The sequence below is a fragment of the Cyrtonyx montezumae genome, unplaced genomic scaffold (assembly GCF_038088225.1).
Source record: "Cyrtonyx montezumae isolate F1298 unplaced genomic scaffold, pur_monq_1.0 scaffold_11, whole genome shotgun sequence".
In the NCBI taxonomy this organism is placed as follows: domain Eukaryota; kingdom Metazoa; phylum Chordata; class Aves; order Galliformes; family Odontophoridae; genus Cyrtonyx; species Cyrtonyx montezumae.
The window spans coordinates 8,369,432-8,386,917 of record NW_027071837.1 but is presented as its reverse complement, the minus strand read 5'-3'; the positions used below and the strand labels follow the sequence as shown (position 1 = coordinate 8,386,917).

Here is a 17,486-nt window from a genome sequence, read left to right as displayed (position 1 = left end):
CTACAAATGTGTTTGGAAATATACCTGAAATTTGGCAAGAGATGTTCCAGTTGAGTGACTTTCTGTGACAGCTCTGGTAGATTTCCTGAGGCTTTTATTTGAAATTAGAGTCTAACATAAAGTTACTGTGTATGTATTCTCTGTGTTACACAATTATATTTGTACAGTAAGATGCTATATTAATTATTACCACAAGGGTTATTTATTTTTTTGCCACAGAAGCAATGAATTTTATTGTCTATCATCCAGCAGGAATTAAGGACAAAAAAAACGAAAACACACAAAAAGAACCAAACAAAATAGTTTTGTTTTGTTTCTGACCACAAAGGACTAGATGTGCGTTCAGCTGACAGAGTGAAGATATAAAAAAATTTTTAAAATCCCCATTAAGTGCATGAAGAAGATGCACATGCAAAGAGGGCATAAATTGCTATGGTTCACTTGTCAATTCTTAAAGTGTCTGGGGCTTTTTTTTCATATTTTTCCAGCCTGACAAATCTAAGAAGACAATGCATGAAACAAGATCAACAGAGTCATGTCAAATTATCAAATCAGAGAGTATTTACAGTTTATCCCTTGAATGATTTTACTTAACGAATTCCAGCAACTGTGACAAATAAAATAGTAGAAATACAGGCTGTTGGGAGTTGATATATTTGGAGAGATGAGCTCACTGAGAAAACTGCTCTGTGCTATATGTCAATGTGGGACATCAGTTATATGTTTGGACTTCTTTTATGTAGCGGAAAAGAAATAATTTTAGCCGTACCTATTGCATGAACTTTTATTCCATTAGATGAGGCCATTACCTGTACAGCCTTAATGAATATTGAAAATAATGTACCCTTACAGCCTACAAGGGAAGTGCTGATTTTTCAGATGTCCATTAACTGGTCGGAAAGAAGCCAGCATACCAAATACAAAATTGATTTAAAAATATAATTCTGTATTGCAAATAATTTTACAGTGAACTCTGGAATCCAATTATCTCACCAGTCTGAGAGGATATAATACAAAGTTTGTAACCTGAAAATAAATATAAATTGTACTAAATAAATTGTAGGTATGAAATAGATGGTTCAAGAGAATCTATTTTTAATAAACTAAGAGACAACTTGATTAAGTTAAATTCATCTTCCACTTAAGTTCTGTGTTTTTCTTTCAGCCAAATAATTGGTAGTGAAGGTGCAATCACAAAAATGAAGAAAGATATATTCCTGCTCTGAAAATTTTAAAATACAAACCTGTGATGACTTGGAAGTGCAAGTATTAACTGATTAAAATACGAGAAAGATATGGGTTTTAAATATATAACTGTATTTATTTACCATCTTGGTATTTCATTGGCTTCATTTTAAAGGGAACACTTAAGAAAAATGAATAGCTAAGGGGAAGAGGTTATTTCTTGAATTTACACCTTTTCAGGATATATCCATTTTTTCTTTTATGCCTTAATTAAATGCAAATAATAATAATGATAATTAAAAAAGAAAATCAAAAGTTCCAAAGCTTTATTTCACTTGTGTTTACCTTCTTCTGGACTGTTAGAAAGAAATAGCCAAGTGGATGAAGTCTGACTCAAATAAATACTCCTTTATTCTAAATACAGGCATTAAATGTTTCTTCTCTGCTAATGAGGAAGCTGTCCTTTTTGATACTAGTACTACTTTTTCATAGTAGCACCTTGCTATAAATTAACAGTACTGCTTCTTTTTTTTTTTAATACTTTCCTATTTACTCCTCAACTCAAAGGTATGTTCCATACGATAGTATTTCTCCCACACTTTTGCAATATATATATATATATATATATATATATATATATTGTCTGTAGTTTTCTTTTCTCAGATTTTGGCCTTTGCCCACATCATTATTTTTTTTTCCTGACTTCCTTTAACAGCTTTCAGCAATTCAGCTGGTTAGCACTTAGTCTACAAAGAAATGTTTTTTGTTTGTTTTTCATAAAACCACTTGTAGAAACAATTTATGAAAGGATGTATGATTTCGTCTTTAGGCAGGCACTCTTAAAATGTAGAATTATCTGAGAGTTCTTGTTGCCTTCTCTCCCAGGGACTCACACTGACCTTGGCTTTGCTCATTGTTAGCAAGAGGCATTGTAACAGAAAACAGAAACTTGCTGCATTTGTAAAATGAGTGGAGGCATGTTATAGTTTTTTAATACAGTTTTCTAGGACAGTGAAGCTGAATGAAAATGTTTTTTCTGGTTGTCCATTTTAACATTTCTCCAGTGTTTTTATTAAATGATCAGTAAGAGAATGTGCTGCTGACTCCTGACAACTCAGGGCATTTCAAGCATGACTCACTCTTCAGTATCAAGTTTTGATTATTGTCACAGCTACTTAGTTCATGACTGCCCTCGGTGTCTTCGTAAACATCCCTTTCCAGGCCTTGGGGTAGAATCAGACTGGCAGAACAGTCCCTGGGCTGCAATCCCCTGGTACTAACTAGAATTATCTCAGTAAATTTAACTTAAATTCCTGCCATGCAGCTCTGCTTTATCCCAAAGCAATGACAACAGTGCCTGTTCGTAATCAACAGAGTTAATGAAAACAAAGTCTGATTTGTTTAAAAGTCAAACTATTGAGACACGGTACAGAACTTAGTCCTGTATTGACATGACTTTTCCTATGGCTTCCCATTCCCTCCATTAGGTTTGCTAAGGTAAAGACAATAAGAAAAAATAATTACAATACTTGTTTCCCTTTAAGTTGTTATATGCACTTCAGTGAGATAGATATTGTATCTCATAGGGCTTATATACAGTGCTGAAGATTAAATGCTGGAGTAGAGTATCCTTGAGATATTCAGCACAGCTCCGCATGCATCACTGCTATTTTCTGTCCAGAATGCAAATCCTACAGTTTGATGACCAGTGTAGAATCAAACCTAGTGAAAATGCTGTTTAAGTTGTTCTCTACCTACTTTTGAGAAATAAATTGCAAAAGAAAAAAGTAAGATTATTTTCTGGAGGAAGAGGAGTCAAACTTTCTGCCTCTGGGACCAAGATCTGTGGGGATGTACATGTAAGGTTGCTATACACGTACTTGCCAGAATCTCTCTTGTCTTCTTGTGATTGCATGCAATTCAAAGTGCTATGAGGGAAGCAGCAATATAAACCAAACTAGACAAACTATCTCCTGTTTCCTTGCTGTACTGCTTGACAGGTATAGCATATAGTCTTGCATTGCATGACCTTTGATTAAGCGTGCAGTCATTTATCCCTTAGAGAGTCTGATTCTGACACACAGCTCCCGTTGCCTTCCTGAAACCTGACATTTGCCTTCAAGGCATTCAGCACAAAGTTCTGAACCAAGTGGCTGAGTTTCAAGCTTTCCAGAGAGAACTTTTTTATAACCTTGGCTGCCTGTTTTCTTAATAAAAATGAAAGTATGCATTTGCTCATCAGGCAAATTCATCATGTTTACACAGCTTTCCTTTTGAATTGAGCTTGCATTTCCTTGGGGGTGGGGAGAAGGATGTGTTAACTGTAAGAAAAAGATCTGTAATCTCAGCACTTCTGTAACTCCTGATTAACCTCAAAAACATTCACTCAGGCTTTTTTAAGAAATACAAAACCGAAGATTGAGATTCTTTTTCTTTTGTTAGAAGAGAATTCATCATTTCAAACCAGTGAATGTCATCAGATATCTCTTTTCATTTTCTTGACAAAGAGCTAACTCTGAATTGTAGCAAACGAGGTGGGAAGATACTTGTAACTATTGCAAGGACCTTCTTGCCTTTTGGTAGGAAAACCAAATCTGGGCAGTCTTGAAGATGGAAGAGTACATTCTGCTAATTCCAGGTATGGACTTTGAGGCCATATGAGTAAAGCAGATACTCAGTCTGCTAAGAAAATTCGTGTTATTTTGAAGGTTAATATTAACAATGAGCAGCAACATAAAATGGACAAGAAATTTAAGGCAACAGAAATTTCAGCGCACTGGTCACCAAACACACTGAACTTGGTTTGAGTTTGAAATTGGAAGCACCCTGGTTTATTGTTGATGCTTAAGCAGAACCTTAGTCAGAGTATCTGAGGCAATTGTCAAGGGCATATGGCAAAGTATGACTACAACTGTTTTTCTCCAATCTTAATGAGTTTAGAAATTCAGGAATGACTGTTGAAAAAATAGTGAATACAAATGTTTAATAATGAGCAAAAGTATGATGTCATTTCAAATTGCTGCTATAAATATAATGCGTTTAAAATGAAGCAAATGTCAAGTGATCAGCATGCCCTTTCTTGAATGAAATTATTCTGGTGAGCACTGCAGAAAATCAGCTTTTCGGTAAACCCGTTAATCCATTTGAAATTTACTTCCTTAATGATAAAGATGAGGTATGCATGCTGATGCAAGCAATGTCTCTCTTAGCAGTTCTAAGCCTGTAGTTGATATTGGTGAAAAACAACTATTGGCTTAATTTTTACTTCCAATATGGGGACTTCTGTTTTAATATGGAAAGGCAAAGCAATACTGTGGTACAATTATTTGTATTTTCATACTTTTGCAATTGAATTATCATTATAACAATTACCTGTAAAAAGTAAATGTTGTTATTCTCTTTGAATAAGATATGTAGAATGATTTCCTGAAGGCCATATGAGTCAGTTTTCCATTCAGTATTACAGATGAAGACCATTGCTCTGAGCAACTGCAGAGCACTGCTTAAACCAGTAGATGAATACATGCTGAATTGTATTCTATTTTTAGTGGAGTGTGCTCTTCCTTCATTTTCTGTCTCCTTGCTGCTATCTTTCATATTTCATGTCATTAGAAAAGTAATGTATTCATGAATGCCTTTAGAAGCTTATTTTGTTCTAATTACACTTATTAGGTTTCTTGTTTCAATCTGCAAAAAAATGGACCTTATTGTAGAGTACATATTGTTTACTAATATCTTTCTTGAGAAGTCTTTGAAAGGTTTTTTTGCTGTGATATGTTTCATCAACCAAGAAAATAATTAACGAAATGTGCATTGTCAAAAATATAAGAGCTGATTCTAAAAAACACATTCAATATTCTATAAAATTGATGAAAATAATTTGGTCACTGATTAAGGGAATATTTAAGAATATAATTCAGATACAGGTATTCATGCAGAAATTATCATCATTCTAGTTTGCTTTGTAGACTTTTGCTAGCATTTTCAGGAAAGCTCTTGATGTAGAGATCAAAATAAAAACAGTGTGCTCCTGTACAACAAATGCAATGTGAACTGGAACAACTTCCAGTTACTTGAAATTATTAACTACTGAATTTATCCTAATCATGATTTTAACAGTCTGAAGTGTTCAGGGACTAACCATTATTTGTGACTTTTCGATGTGAAGGGAATCTGCACACCATCATGTTTACACTAGACGCTGCTTTTAAGCATCCCTCTTCTTCATTTTCTATTACTCTTTCAGATGGATGAATCGTCTGGGTCTTGCAGCAATTGGTTACACACCTGATGACAAGGATATTCATCCTGATGAAGGTAATGTTTCAGAGATGATAAGTAGGAGAGAAGCATAGAGCACACCTGCTCATTATTTGAATTAAGATGGAGATGTCATAATAGACCTAACATGTGCTGTGTCTTATCATGAGAACACACAGCTTTGAAGAATTAGATTTGTTAATGCCACCAGTAAATAAAATAAAATACAGAATAATAATTTTAAGAAATATTTTAGACAAATTATAAACACAATGCAAAAGCCAAGCTGCATTGTGATCTCCAAGAGTAAAGCCAACACCTATGCTCATCGCCCTAGAGCAAGTGAAAACATCACAGTTACAGGTCAAGATGTGCTTTAGATCCATTCTTCATCTTCTGAGTCTTGCCTTTTTTGACCTATTAGGTGAACACAGTTCAAGTAAATGTTTAGACTCAGCTCTACTTTGTCTCCTCGAAGGAAGCTTCCTTTTGAAATTCTGACCAGAAGCTGACATTTATTGTACAGTGGTTAGATGCCTAATGTGCTTTCTGTAACACTACCTCAATCATTTGAAGGTTCTTCTTTGTACCTGTGTATCTTAAATACCAGCTGTTTTTGCAAGGTCTGCTCCTCAGTGGCTGCCAAGCGACCTAGGTGATTTTGAAATGTTTGCCCTTGCAAGCTAATGATATTTTGAAACTGTCAGAATAGCTTTCTTGTGGAAAAATACATCACTGAAACTCGGAATGCTTTGTTAGCAGATTACTGGAGTGAAAGCGACCAGGACGATGTTGATGGCTCTTTAACCCTGAAGCAGGAAGGCTCCTCAACACTGTGTGACACCTATCACCGAACACCTTCAGTGAGTTATAAATACTGACATTAGGTCACCACAAAATATGTGCTTTCATTTGCATTTTGCTTTTATTAATTATTATAAAGGTGGAACAAAAATGGATTTAATTGAAAGAATAAAATTAGAGCTGTTCCTCATGAGCTATAAACTGAATGTTTCCATAACAAGTCAACTACAAAGTAAGGAGAGGAAAATGTCTTCTGACACAGATATGCCACCAGACTGTGTATACTGCACTTTTTGTACAATTTCAGAAGTCACATCTCATAGAAGCAAAATATTCAAATGCTGATTTCACTACAGAATATGAAAATAATGCAATGACTGGCAGTTTGCATTAGCTGAGGCTGTTTTTCAAATATGAATATTGGACACTGGATATTAATGGATGTTAGAGATTAAGACCAGATCACACTCACTGCATGATTTTGTTTTACTATGAACATTCCTTTTTCAAAATGAATTTTTAGAGGTAAGGCTTTTTTTTTGTCTATTTGTCACCAGATGAAGCTTTGCATACAGATACGATAGCAGTGACAGTATTTTCTGTCAGTGTCATGAGATGGAAAGTAGCAGACAAAAATGCTTCTAGTATATTACATAGGGAGAGGTTTTGATAAATTAGAGAAGAAAATGTTTTGTATACAAGCAGATTCTAGTAGCAAATAAGAACATTTCTAACATATAGAACATGCTGTGATATTGAATCTGTTTCTAAGCAGATAGGACTGTTCTCTATTTTTCTTTCAGATTTTTCTTCAGCGTGAATGACACGATCCTCACACAGCCAGAACCAAAGAAAGAGTGACTGAGGCAACAGCATCACATGGGTGAAGTTCAGACTGACATTCACCCATGTGATGCTGTTTTATCAACTGAGACACAGGTTAAGCCTCTCCCTTTCTGTTTTTTCACTTTTTTGCCTTTATTTTTGAATTAAAATGATACACAGACCCAGCAGAATTAAATGATTTGATAAGTTTAGCAGTCCCTCCAAATTCAAAAATTTTCCTGGGTGCTGAAGTTTCTTTTTTTTCTTTTTTTTTCTTTTCTTGTTTGGCTGGATATTTATCCTCTAAAAATAAGAAAGGAAATCCAATTACAGTTACTTTTGGGGGCTTTCATGTCTTCGCAGCACACTGCTGGACTGAGCATAAACTGGACAGGTCTTGAGAAAAACTTTGTTTTCAAGCAGTTCTTTCCAGCAGTAGTTGCTAATGGGCAGAGAATGTGCAAAACAAGAATAGGGAGTGGTTAAAACACATCACTTGCATAGAAGAATTCACTGCTAGTTATGTTCTGTTCACAAAGGTTCATATTATGGCATATCAAAGCACAAATACAAGCCCGTTTTATTAGTATATATTGTGTAATGTTCTTGTAATTTTCTTGGGTCTATTCAGAACCTTGTCTTCAAGAAAAATCTTGTTTCCTTTCAGGTGACTTCATCAAGTCCATTCCCTGAAGCCAAACACGGACGACACTTTTCAAGTGAATCAACATATTCTCATTCTTCTGCTGAAGATTCTCGACAAGATGTAGCAGGAAGCACCCATTCATCAGGATGCAGACCTCCCTACCGAGAAAGACGCTCGTGGCAAGATCTGATAGAGACTCCATTAACCAGTTCAGGGCTCCATTTTCTCCAAACTGTTCCTCCTGATCCAGAATACATGAGTGGTCAGCCTGGAATGTCACCAGAAAGACGAAGACAAGCAACATTGCCAGTACAGAGACGTCATAATTATGAACAGGATGGGCCTTTCCCTTTAGTGGAATGTCAGAGAGGATACAGCTCTCATAGCAGGCCACAGAAGCAACGTAGTCAAAGCCTTCCACGAAACAGAGATGTCAGGGGTAAGGGGCATGTGAAGTCCATAGAAGGAACAGAGGACAACTTGGAAGAGAAAATTCCTATTAGAAGGCATAACAGTTTTTGTGCAGAAGGTAAGCTTTTGGAGATACTCTGATCCTCCTTACTGCTCTGAAAGAGCAATATTTTCATTATGCTCGGTCAAGTTTTTGTCCATCAAGATTTGATTTTGACAAATTCATCAGTGACTACACAGGACTTTGCACTTAAAATGCTTGAATGTAGTGTTTAATGATATAGCTTTGTGGCTTTTTAAAATGAAAATGGGAAGACTGTCATAGGTTATTTTTCACACTAACTTGCAGTATTATTTTATTCTTGACTTCAGCTGAATTGCTATGGTTGTTCTTAGTTTTCTTTATTTTCTTTCAGAAAGCATAAAAGAAACTGGAGAAAATTTAGATGGTCTGCAAGAGCTTTATAAGTCTCTGGAACAAGCTAGTTTGTCAGCTTTTGGAGAGCAGCGCCCTTCCACCAAGCAGGAGTTCCGCAAGTCTTTTGTAAAGCGATGTAATGATCCAGTTATCAATGAAAAGCTTCACCACATCAGAGTACTCAAGAGCACTTTAAAAGTAAGGCTTTCTCATTAATTTTGTGTATGACAAATGTGAACCTGTAGAAGTGTAATCTCTTATTATTTTCCCATAGATATAGGGTGTTTCTTTACTGCTTTAGAATTAAGTTTCAAAGAAACTAACAGTACCTGAAAGCAATTGTATTCTAGTCTCATAGGAAGGCAAAGACAAAACCAAGCAATCAAACATTACCTGGCACTCTTTATAAGTATGCTGCAGAAAGTGCCAGGACACGAGCTGTCAAACAGTTTAAGCTATAGTAGTTCCTAAATGCAGACAAAAAATTCAAGTGTCCGTAGTAGTCTCTCTAGGAGCTTGCATTAAAATGAAAGAAGAAATAAAATTCCAAAATATGAAGTGTGGGATACATTTCATTTTGACATGTACTGTGTCTTTCTGGAATTTGATAGGCAAAGGAAGGGGACCTCACAGTTATCAACAGCCTTCTGGATGATCCCAACTTAACATCAAAGAAGTTTAAAGATTGGAAACTAAAGAACTATGAGTTTTTCCTGGACATTTGTGAGTACAGTGCTGCTCTGAAATCTCAAAATGGAGCCTCTGAACTTGCAACCTCAGCACCAATGCTGACACATACACATTCATTCATTGAAACTCACGTCTGACAGGACTCCTATCATGAATAATTGCTGGGTGCCATGAAAAATCAGTAAGACAAACACTGTAATATTTATTAATAAATGTGCTCAGCAGTACTGTAAATAACTTGGATAAGAGAATAGTGCCACAGGATGCCTACTACATTGCATGATAAGACAATAATATTCTTTATTATTTTTTTGGTTTGCTATTATCAACCGATGTCCGTATCAAGCTCTGCATTAGAAAGAAGCTGTGCAGAAGTGTAACTGAAAACAAACACCAGTATATTTAAAGTACTGTACTAAAACCAAGCTTCTAGTATGAGCTCCTACAATCATTTTATATATTTAGATATATTTAAATATATCTATGTATATAAAATTTAACACAGTAGTTGATATTTACTTTTTAAATGCTCTACAGTTCACATTTTCATGTTTTTCTTGAGAAAAATATAAAAAGAAAACATAAAGACATTGGACACTCTTAGAGACGAATGATTATTTTTTGCTACATTTCCAAGTAGTGACCATCTTTGCAAATAAAAAGACAGATTTATCAAAATGTAAACTCAATCCCTGTAGTGTGCCTTAACATGTACACTGTACATCTAGCAAATAGATCCCAATCTGGCCCTATGGGCATACAGTATATGCCATTTAGATACTGTGTTTGTAAAATACTGTGCCTGCCTTTAAAATGAATGAAGTGTGTAGGTGTGGCACAGAAGTTAAGACATGAGTAGAACAATGTTGGTTGTTCACTAATGCTGCAACTTAGGCTGCTTTTAACATAATTTGAAATACTTCATGGTGAAAGAAAAACATCCGCACTGAATATGGCACATTCTGCAGGTTTTCATAATTTCTTCACTGTGAATTTGAGTGACACATGCCTGTGAGTCACACAATTCAAAAAAGCTCTGATGCTTTGAGGATAAGCATGAAGTTAAAAAAAACAGCAAACACAACCGAACTAATCAATTACATTCTGTAATAGACTGGCATCTGAAGCTGAGTAAAATATTCAAAATTATAATAATGTCTGGCAATAATTTTTAACTGTTAGTACATCAGCAAGTGGGTGCAGTTATTCGTTACATCACTTGAAGAAAACCAGTCTGTACTGATTGGTTTTGAAAAGACACACAGGTCACATCATGTATTTCACTTCCTTGCTTGGATCAGATTGAAGCAGATTTTGGAAAAAATATTTACATTCTTGAAAAAAAGATTGTTCTGAATGTTACTGAACAAAAGTTTCCAACACGTATTCATAGTTTTCTTTGACAACGCTTGCTAGATATTTCTAGAAAGCAGGACAAAGGAGGTGTGAATTCAGTTGATATCATTATACTTAAACATGTATTCACCAATAATTTCCCATTATATAAACCAAACTGTCTTTCATATACCAAGAACTGTAAAGTTCATACAATGCAATATAATATGGGGGAAAATGTTATCTCAAAGAGGTTCTAGTATCTAGAAAAAGATTTAAGTATTCACAAAGACAGAACTGGGTAAAGGTATTCTGTTTGTCTAGGACAGTGTCCATCAATCAGCTGTGGCAAGTTAACAAGACGCAGGGAGAAAAGCTTGTGGGTCAAAATAAAAAGTGGAAGATCACTTAGCAATTATAGACTCAGCTTGTGGAAAACAAATTAATTGTTCATTAAAAATAGAGCAAGATAATGAGCAACAAAGACAAAATTAAAACCACCTACCCCCACACTATCCCCCTTCTACCCATGCTCAACTTCACTCTATCTTTCCTGGCTCTTCTGTCTTGTCCCACTCTGCTCACCATGAGGATGGGGAATGGAAGGCTGTGGTCAGACTGTAACAGTCCATCTCTGCCACTCCTTCTTCCTCACTATATTCCTCTGCTCCAGCATGGTGCCACTCCCACAGTCTTTGTTCAGCTTCCAGTGTGGGTCTTTCCCATGTGCTGCAGTTCTTCCAGAACTGCTCCGGGATGAGTCTGTTCTGAGGGATGCAGTCCGACAGGAGCATGCTGCCCCTGCTTGTGTCCCCCTGGGCTCTTTTGCTGGCTTCCCACAGGCCACAGGATCCATCCGGGCACATCCACCTGCTGCTCCCAGTGCTCCTCCACAGGATGCAGAGGAGTCTTTGCTCTGGCACCTCAGAACATCCCCCCGCTCTTCCTCCTCTGCTCTTGGTATCTGCAAATTTGTTCTGATTTTTTTCACTCTTGCAAGTGTTGCACAGTATTTCTTATCCTGTCCTAAATATGTTACCTGCTTTACAGATGGTTGAGCTTTGGCCAGTGGTGGGGCCGTTTTGGAGGTGGCCAGAAGGGCTGTGTCCGATGTGAGGGCAGCCCCTTGCTCTTTTCTCACACAGCCAGCCACTCCTGCAGCCTTTCTGCTGCCCAAACCTTGCCCTGTCAACTCAATACAGCCCTGAAGACACACAACTCAGATTTGATTTTTATTCTTGTTTACACCGGCATTTATTTGAACCATAGTGGGTGCAGTGATTAAACAGTCTATAATATGAGATGTTATTAGTAGGGATCTGTTACTTGACAGCTGTTTTGAGTTCTCATCACAGAAGCAGCTGAGTCACAGCATCGTTGTAGCAAATAGATTTGGATAGAACATACAACATGAAAGCATATTTGACATGCTTTAGCAAATTAACTGTAGACTTGAGAAGACAGTGGCTCCTTAAATGCATGCCTCAGAGTGGAGCAGGATAGCTCATACATATCTCACTGAATATTAAGCATGTACTGAAGGCTGTAACACCTAAGGTCATAAAAAAAACATACAGGAAATAGAGAACAACAATTTGTCATAAAAATTGGAGTTGCAGTATTCATGCAAGATGTAAAACTCTGTTTAAACATATTTACTGTATGAAAGCTATAGTTACTGAACAACTGAACAGCAAAAGCATTGAAAGAGGGAATTTGTCTGCTTTCATAGCACATCTCTGAAAGATTATTTTTTCAATGCCATCCTTCATATAATATAGAATAAATATTGATGCAAAGAAATGCATAAATTCTACAAACCATTTATAAACCAATTCATACTTTATGTGTAAGCAGTGATGGACAGTCACCAAATTAAGTAGATCAAATTTTCTATATTCATAAATAAATATAAAGCTTGTAAGATTTAATTAATATTGCTTGTATTTTACAGCAAGCAAAATCTGATGTTAAATAAAGCAACACAAACCTTTTGTTCTTTCACAAAGGCTAGCTGACAAGAATCTTTACATACTTCTTGCATGAATACTCAACTCCGTACTAAAACCCTTTCTTCCCCACCACTAGTTTTTTCTTTCTGCATCTAAGCACTAATCCAGCTAAACTGCAGAAATTAATGCACAAAGTCACCACAGAGCAATTATTTGGAATTTCATGATCTTTGAAATAGCTTGAATGAAAGAGCAATAAAGATATTGTATTTAAAATCCATAGACCAAATCCAAATTTCTCCTGGACCAAAAGGTACTGTACAGTACAGCTGAAATTATTAAGATAGCTGTGATTACAATAATGTTTTTAAATGAGAAAAAAGCAGTGTTTGCTGCTGAGTTCTTCAAGGCAAATGCATAGCATCAGTAGAGCATATTTATTAGTGTAATAGATATTCTGCCTGCCTGCTTAAACAAAAACTGGCTCCTACCATATATGACTACATGAAGAGGTAATTTGGATGTGTCTTACTTATCCTGAGTTTATTAAAGTCAGCCAGCTTAGTGTCTTCAGTCAGAATTCCTGCCAGTTAGCCTTTTTTTTTTTAGCTGAAGGAAAAATGTCCCTCAGTCATCACTCTGCCACTTCACAAATTTAGTCTTTTTGTTTTTAACATACATTTCTATATAACTGATTTAATGCTTTCAATAAACTGCTGATTCCCCTTCTTTTTAATATACTGCTCCATATCCACGGAATTCTTTGTTGAAAACTATCTTAGAAGCCCTCTCAGTAGCAATTCCTGGGGATGCTGAGGCTTTTTTGTTTTATTTTCATAGATTTTAGGCAAAAATGTTCCTGGATTTAGTCTTATTAATATCAAGAAGAAGTACTGAAAAGAAGAGGAGGTTCTCATCAGTCTGTATCCCCAAATTCTTTGATAGAAATAAAGCTGTGAAAATACTGGTTCCATGCTCAAAGGCAGGATTCTGTCTGTCCTCACGGAAATCAACCTGTGCTGCATTGTGCAGGGAATCTGTATCCTCCACACAAATAAAAAACTAAAACAGTTGCTTCACTTCACTGGCAAAAACCACATCAAGAGCACTTCTTGCTCTGCACAACATTTTAGTGCCATTAGGAGAGACTGATCATTTGCTACTTAAAGGTATTGGAGGATGTCAGCTGATGCCTTTTCCAAGCAGGGAATTCTGAGTATGATCAGTTAATTCACGTTCAGATACAGACTGCAATCTTTCAGCTAGCAATGTGCTGCACTACTTGCTTTTTCCAAGGAAAAAAAAAGCATTGCAGAGAATTGCTAGGTGTACATCTTGCTAAATCTTTACTGTCATCAGCAATGACAGCTTTCCAGACAAAATAGTTATTCAATTCCAAGTTTAGTGAAGGATTGCAGAGAGTTACTTCACCGATGAGCTGGGAATTGCCCAGAAAATTCTGTTTATAGTACACAAAAGTTCCTGCAGTATATTGTTAAAGTAATGTGAAATCTTCGTTTCATAATGGATTATTTATTTCTGCTTAATTTTCATAATAGTGAAATCAAACAAAAGGGCATACGTTGCTCCAAAAGTAATGCCTCCTATTTATTTCCATGGAGAAGACTACAGATACAAAGAGCACAATTAAATTATTTGATAGAGCAAATTCTCAGCTACAAAACTCTATTTTTTACCACAGTCATCACCATTAGCTGATTTGTGCAGATAAGCTGGTGATTTTGTGTTACGACAGCTATATGTGGCCATCCAGAATGGGGCTTGTCTTTCATGTTGCTGTAACCACTGCTGAAATGCACCACCCACTGCCTCACTGTGCTCACATCCCATCTTTGGTCTCTAGAACATTCAGAAAGCGTCAGTGAACGTCAGTGGATGTAATTCTTTCATGGAGGAATTCAATTCCACACCTTTGCTTTGTAGGCAATTCCACACCAGACATCGTTTTTTCAGACTGTCATCTGTCACACAGCAACAAAATGTATTGAATATTGGTGGGAAGGTTCAGCTTCTACTGCCATCCCACCAACATCTTCCTTTGATACTGTGGGCCAGCATAATAAAATGGGAGGCATTAGTTTTGGAGCAGCCCTCACAGAACTTTTTGTCTGCAGGGTAAATCTGTAGAAGACTGCACATAGCACAGGCCTTGGAGCACTGAGCTGATAATCTCCTTAGAGATAATAAGCACGCTTCCCTGTTGCCGCATGATATTTATTGATAATTATTTTCAAAAATCTTTAATAATGTGACAGACTCAAGAAGCAATATTATCTAATTAATTGGTATTAAATAATAACAAGGTCCTTTTTTCCTTCTAGAATGTTTCCCTCATTAAAGCTAATGTTCAGAGCAGCTTTTCCAGGCAGGCTTCTCTGGTTCCCCATCTCCTCCTATTTATACTGTGTGCTGTGGCTCTCAGTGGTTGTTAACATGCATCTGAAAATCAAACCCGAAACATATTATCAGCTAATGAATGGAAAATGCATTGCTGTTTTAAACGAAGGCAAGTTAGTTGTATTTTCTTAGTTGAGTTTAAAATATTTATTTATTCCTATATTATGTATAAACATAGTATTTTATTTCTGAACAGTTCCATTCAACTATGTGCAGGGAGGTGACAATTCTTGGTATTATTCTTGATATAGTACATAGAAAACCATTTGTTTAAGATTAATTTCTATGCTTTGCAGCTTCTACTTGCATACTGAGACTGAGGACTATTAAGAATACCACTGAAGCTTTTAGCACTTATAGTTTTGGGGGTAGTTTCTTTTGTTTTGCTTGTTAGTTTGTCGGATTTGTTTGTTTGTTTTGAGATAGCTGATATTCTACTGGGAGAATATAACTAGTGTTAACAAAAGTATAAATAATTTTCAGGGAGACCCTGCCCGTCATTATGTTAAGGAAATATATTCATTGTTAATGCAGGCCAGACAAATACAGTGTATTTTTATCACATGCATACAAGGGTTAATGTGACAATTATGGTTTCTGCTGTATGCATTAATGCCACTGTTTGAGCAGTATTTGAAAGAAAGCAATGTTTAAAAAATTAAAAAAATATGTCAACAAATTGCTGTTTGACCAGAAAGGTCCACTACTGTCCTCGCTTTTCTAGAATATAACTCATTCTCAGGCATTGGTGAGGGTATAAATATAGATCTTTTTACTAATTGTAAATGCATCTGTCTGAATGCTGCAGTTTAAATAAGGATGCCACATTACACATACTAATTCTTTTGCTTTTTTTCACTAGCAACCACGAAGCAAACTTCTTAACAAAACTTGTTCACTGGACAAAATAAATGCAGAGGCCTCGTTATCAGTTAAGACTTGTTTTATTGAGAAACAAGGTTTTCAACTTAAGAAGTGAAACAGTGGAAACAGGTTAGACTATAGGAGAAATGCACTAGTATTAATAACTTTTTACATTTGACACATACTGTATTACAAAGACAATATCCTTGCAAGAGCATTAATTGCTGGGCCATAGGTGACTTCTGTCTAGTTTACTAACGTAGCTAATAAAACTTGTATAGACAGCCTTTTATAGATAACGCTTACATGTATGAAAATGTATGACACCCTTGTACTATGGCTTGCACTTTACTTGCATTAAACTGTGAAGTAGGCTGTAGTAATGTCTTTGTATATTCAGGGGTTGAAATACCAAAGCACTAGAGTATTGTACTGCTGGTGTTCAACCTGTACTGTTAAGTAAATCTAAACGTGCTGATCATGTGTATTTTGAAAACCCCATTAACTTAAAATCTTTAGCAAATAATGCTATGGGGTCTCCGGTCTTTTGTTTCTTTGTAGATATAAACATTCTTACTGTTTCTGTAGCAATAGGAGGTTATAAACCAAACTTTCAATAGGACTGTTTTCAATAACAAAATCTATAGCGCCTTGTATAAAACTCATGGAGACTCCATGACCTGTGGGCATTTTTTGTTTACAAGCAGTATGTATATAAGTATTAGTGGCAGAACTGTTATTTATCACAAAGTTATGTTGTGGTTGATTCTTTCTAAAGTAAATATGTGTTTTACGTCATTATGACAAATAAGTATTTTTAGTAAGAGCCATCTTGAATAGTTTGAAGTGTCAAAGCTTCAAATACTCGGAATCTTCCATGTTTCAGCCTTGTTTAAATCAGCTGTCCACGCCAGGGAATGTCTGAGTTGTATCACAGTTACGACATTCTGCGACTTTTCTCTCATTGCCATCTTGCTTAAGCGCTTTTACGAGCAGATGCTCCACCGATACCATAGTAAAGTCCTCCAGCTCATGGAACAGAGAGAGAAAACTCACTGCTCTAAGCGGACGTACACAGGTTAAGCTAGGTTTCAACCCCTGGATAATACAGTATTTCTTCAGTTTCACGACAGTATTTTTAATTTTATACTTGTCTATGTTGAGAGATGATCCAATAGTTTATATAGGCAGTGAACGTTAGGTTTCTTTTTTTCCTCTTCTCAGATGACTTCTGTGTGAACTACTGTAACCGGCTGCGTTTTTCTATCACGGATTAACTTGTTAACTTTTTGTGTGTCTACAACGAAAATTTATGAATGGAAAACTTCACTGTGTGTTGCTCACTGGGCATATACCTCATGGTACATTGCACAGACGTGTAAGTTGTAAGTTGCACTGCAACATTAAAAAAGGAACATATTGCTCTTTTTTCAGATATTAACTTATTTAAGAGATATAGTCTGTACATTATTAAAAAGAACATTTATTCTTCCTAAATTCCAACAAAGCTTTTGTTTTCGGGGGAGGGGAAAAAAGTTGTAAACTTCAGATGTACATTTGGACTTCAATAAACGGAACTATCTGCACTTAAATTCCGCGCTCACGTTGTTTTAGCGCGCGCTCTCTGATAACCGCATCTACGAAGAGCAACCCACGGCCGGGCCGCCAGCAGGGCCGC

The 17,486-nt window shown here is 36.2% G+C and overlaps 1 protein-coding gene across 1 annotated transcript in view; it reads left to right on the top strand.

The window, feature by feature from the left end:
* LOC136044276 (connector enhancer of kinase suppressor of ras 2-like) overlaps window positions 1-12,290 on the top strand; it is a 160,524-nt gene extending 148,234 nt beyond the window's left edge. The window contains 5 exon segments of the mRNA XM_065729510.1: window positions 5,432-5,502; window positions 6,205-6,308; window positions 7,742-8,249; window positions 8,548-8,747; window positions 9,161-12,290. Coding sequence (XP_065585582.1) covers window positions 5,432-5,502; window positions 6,205-6,308; window positions 7,742-8,249; window positions 8,548-8,747; window positions 9,161-9,376 — 1,099 coding nt within the window. The 3' untranslated portion in view covers window positions 9,377-12,290.
* Window positions 12,291-17,486: the final 5,196 nt, after the last annotated feature.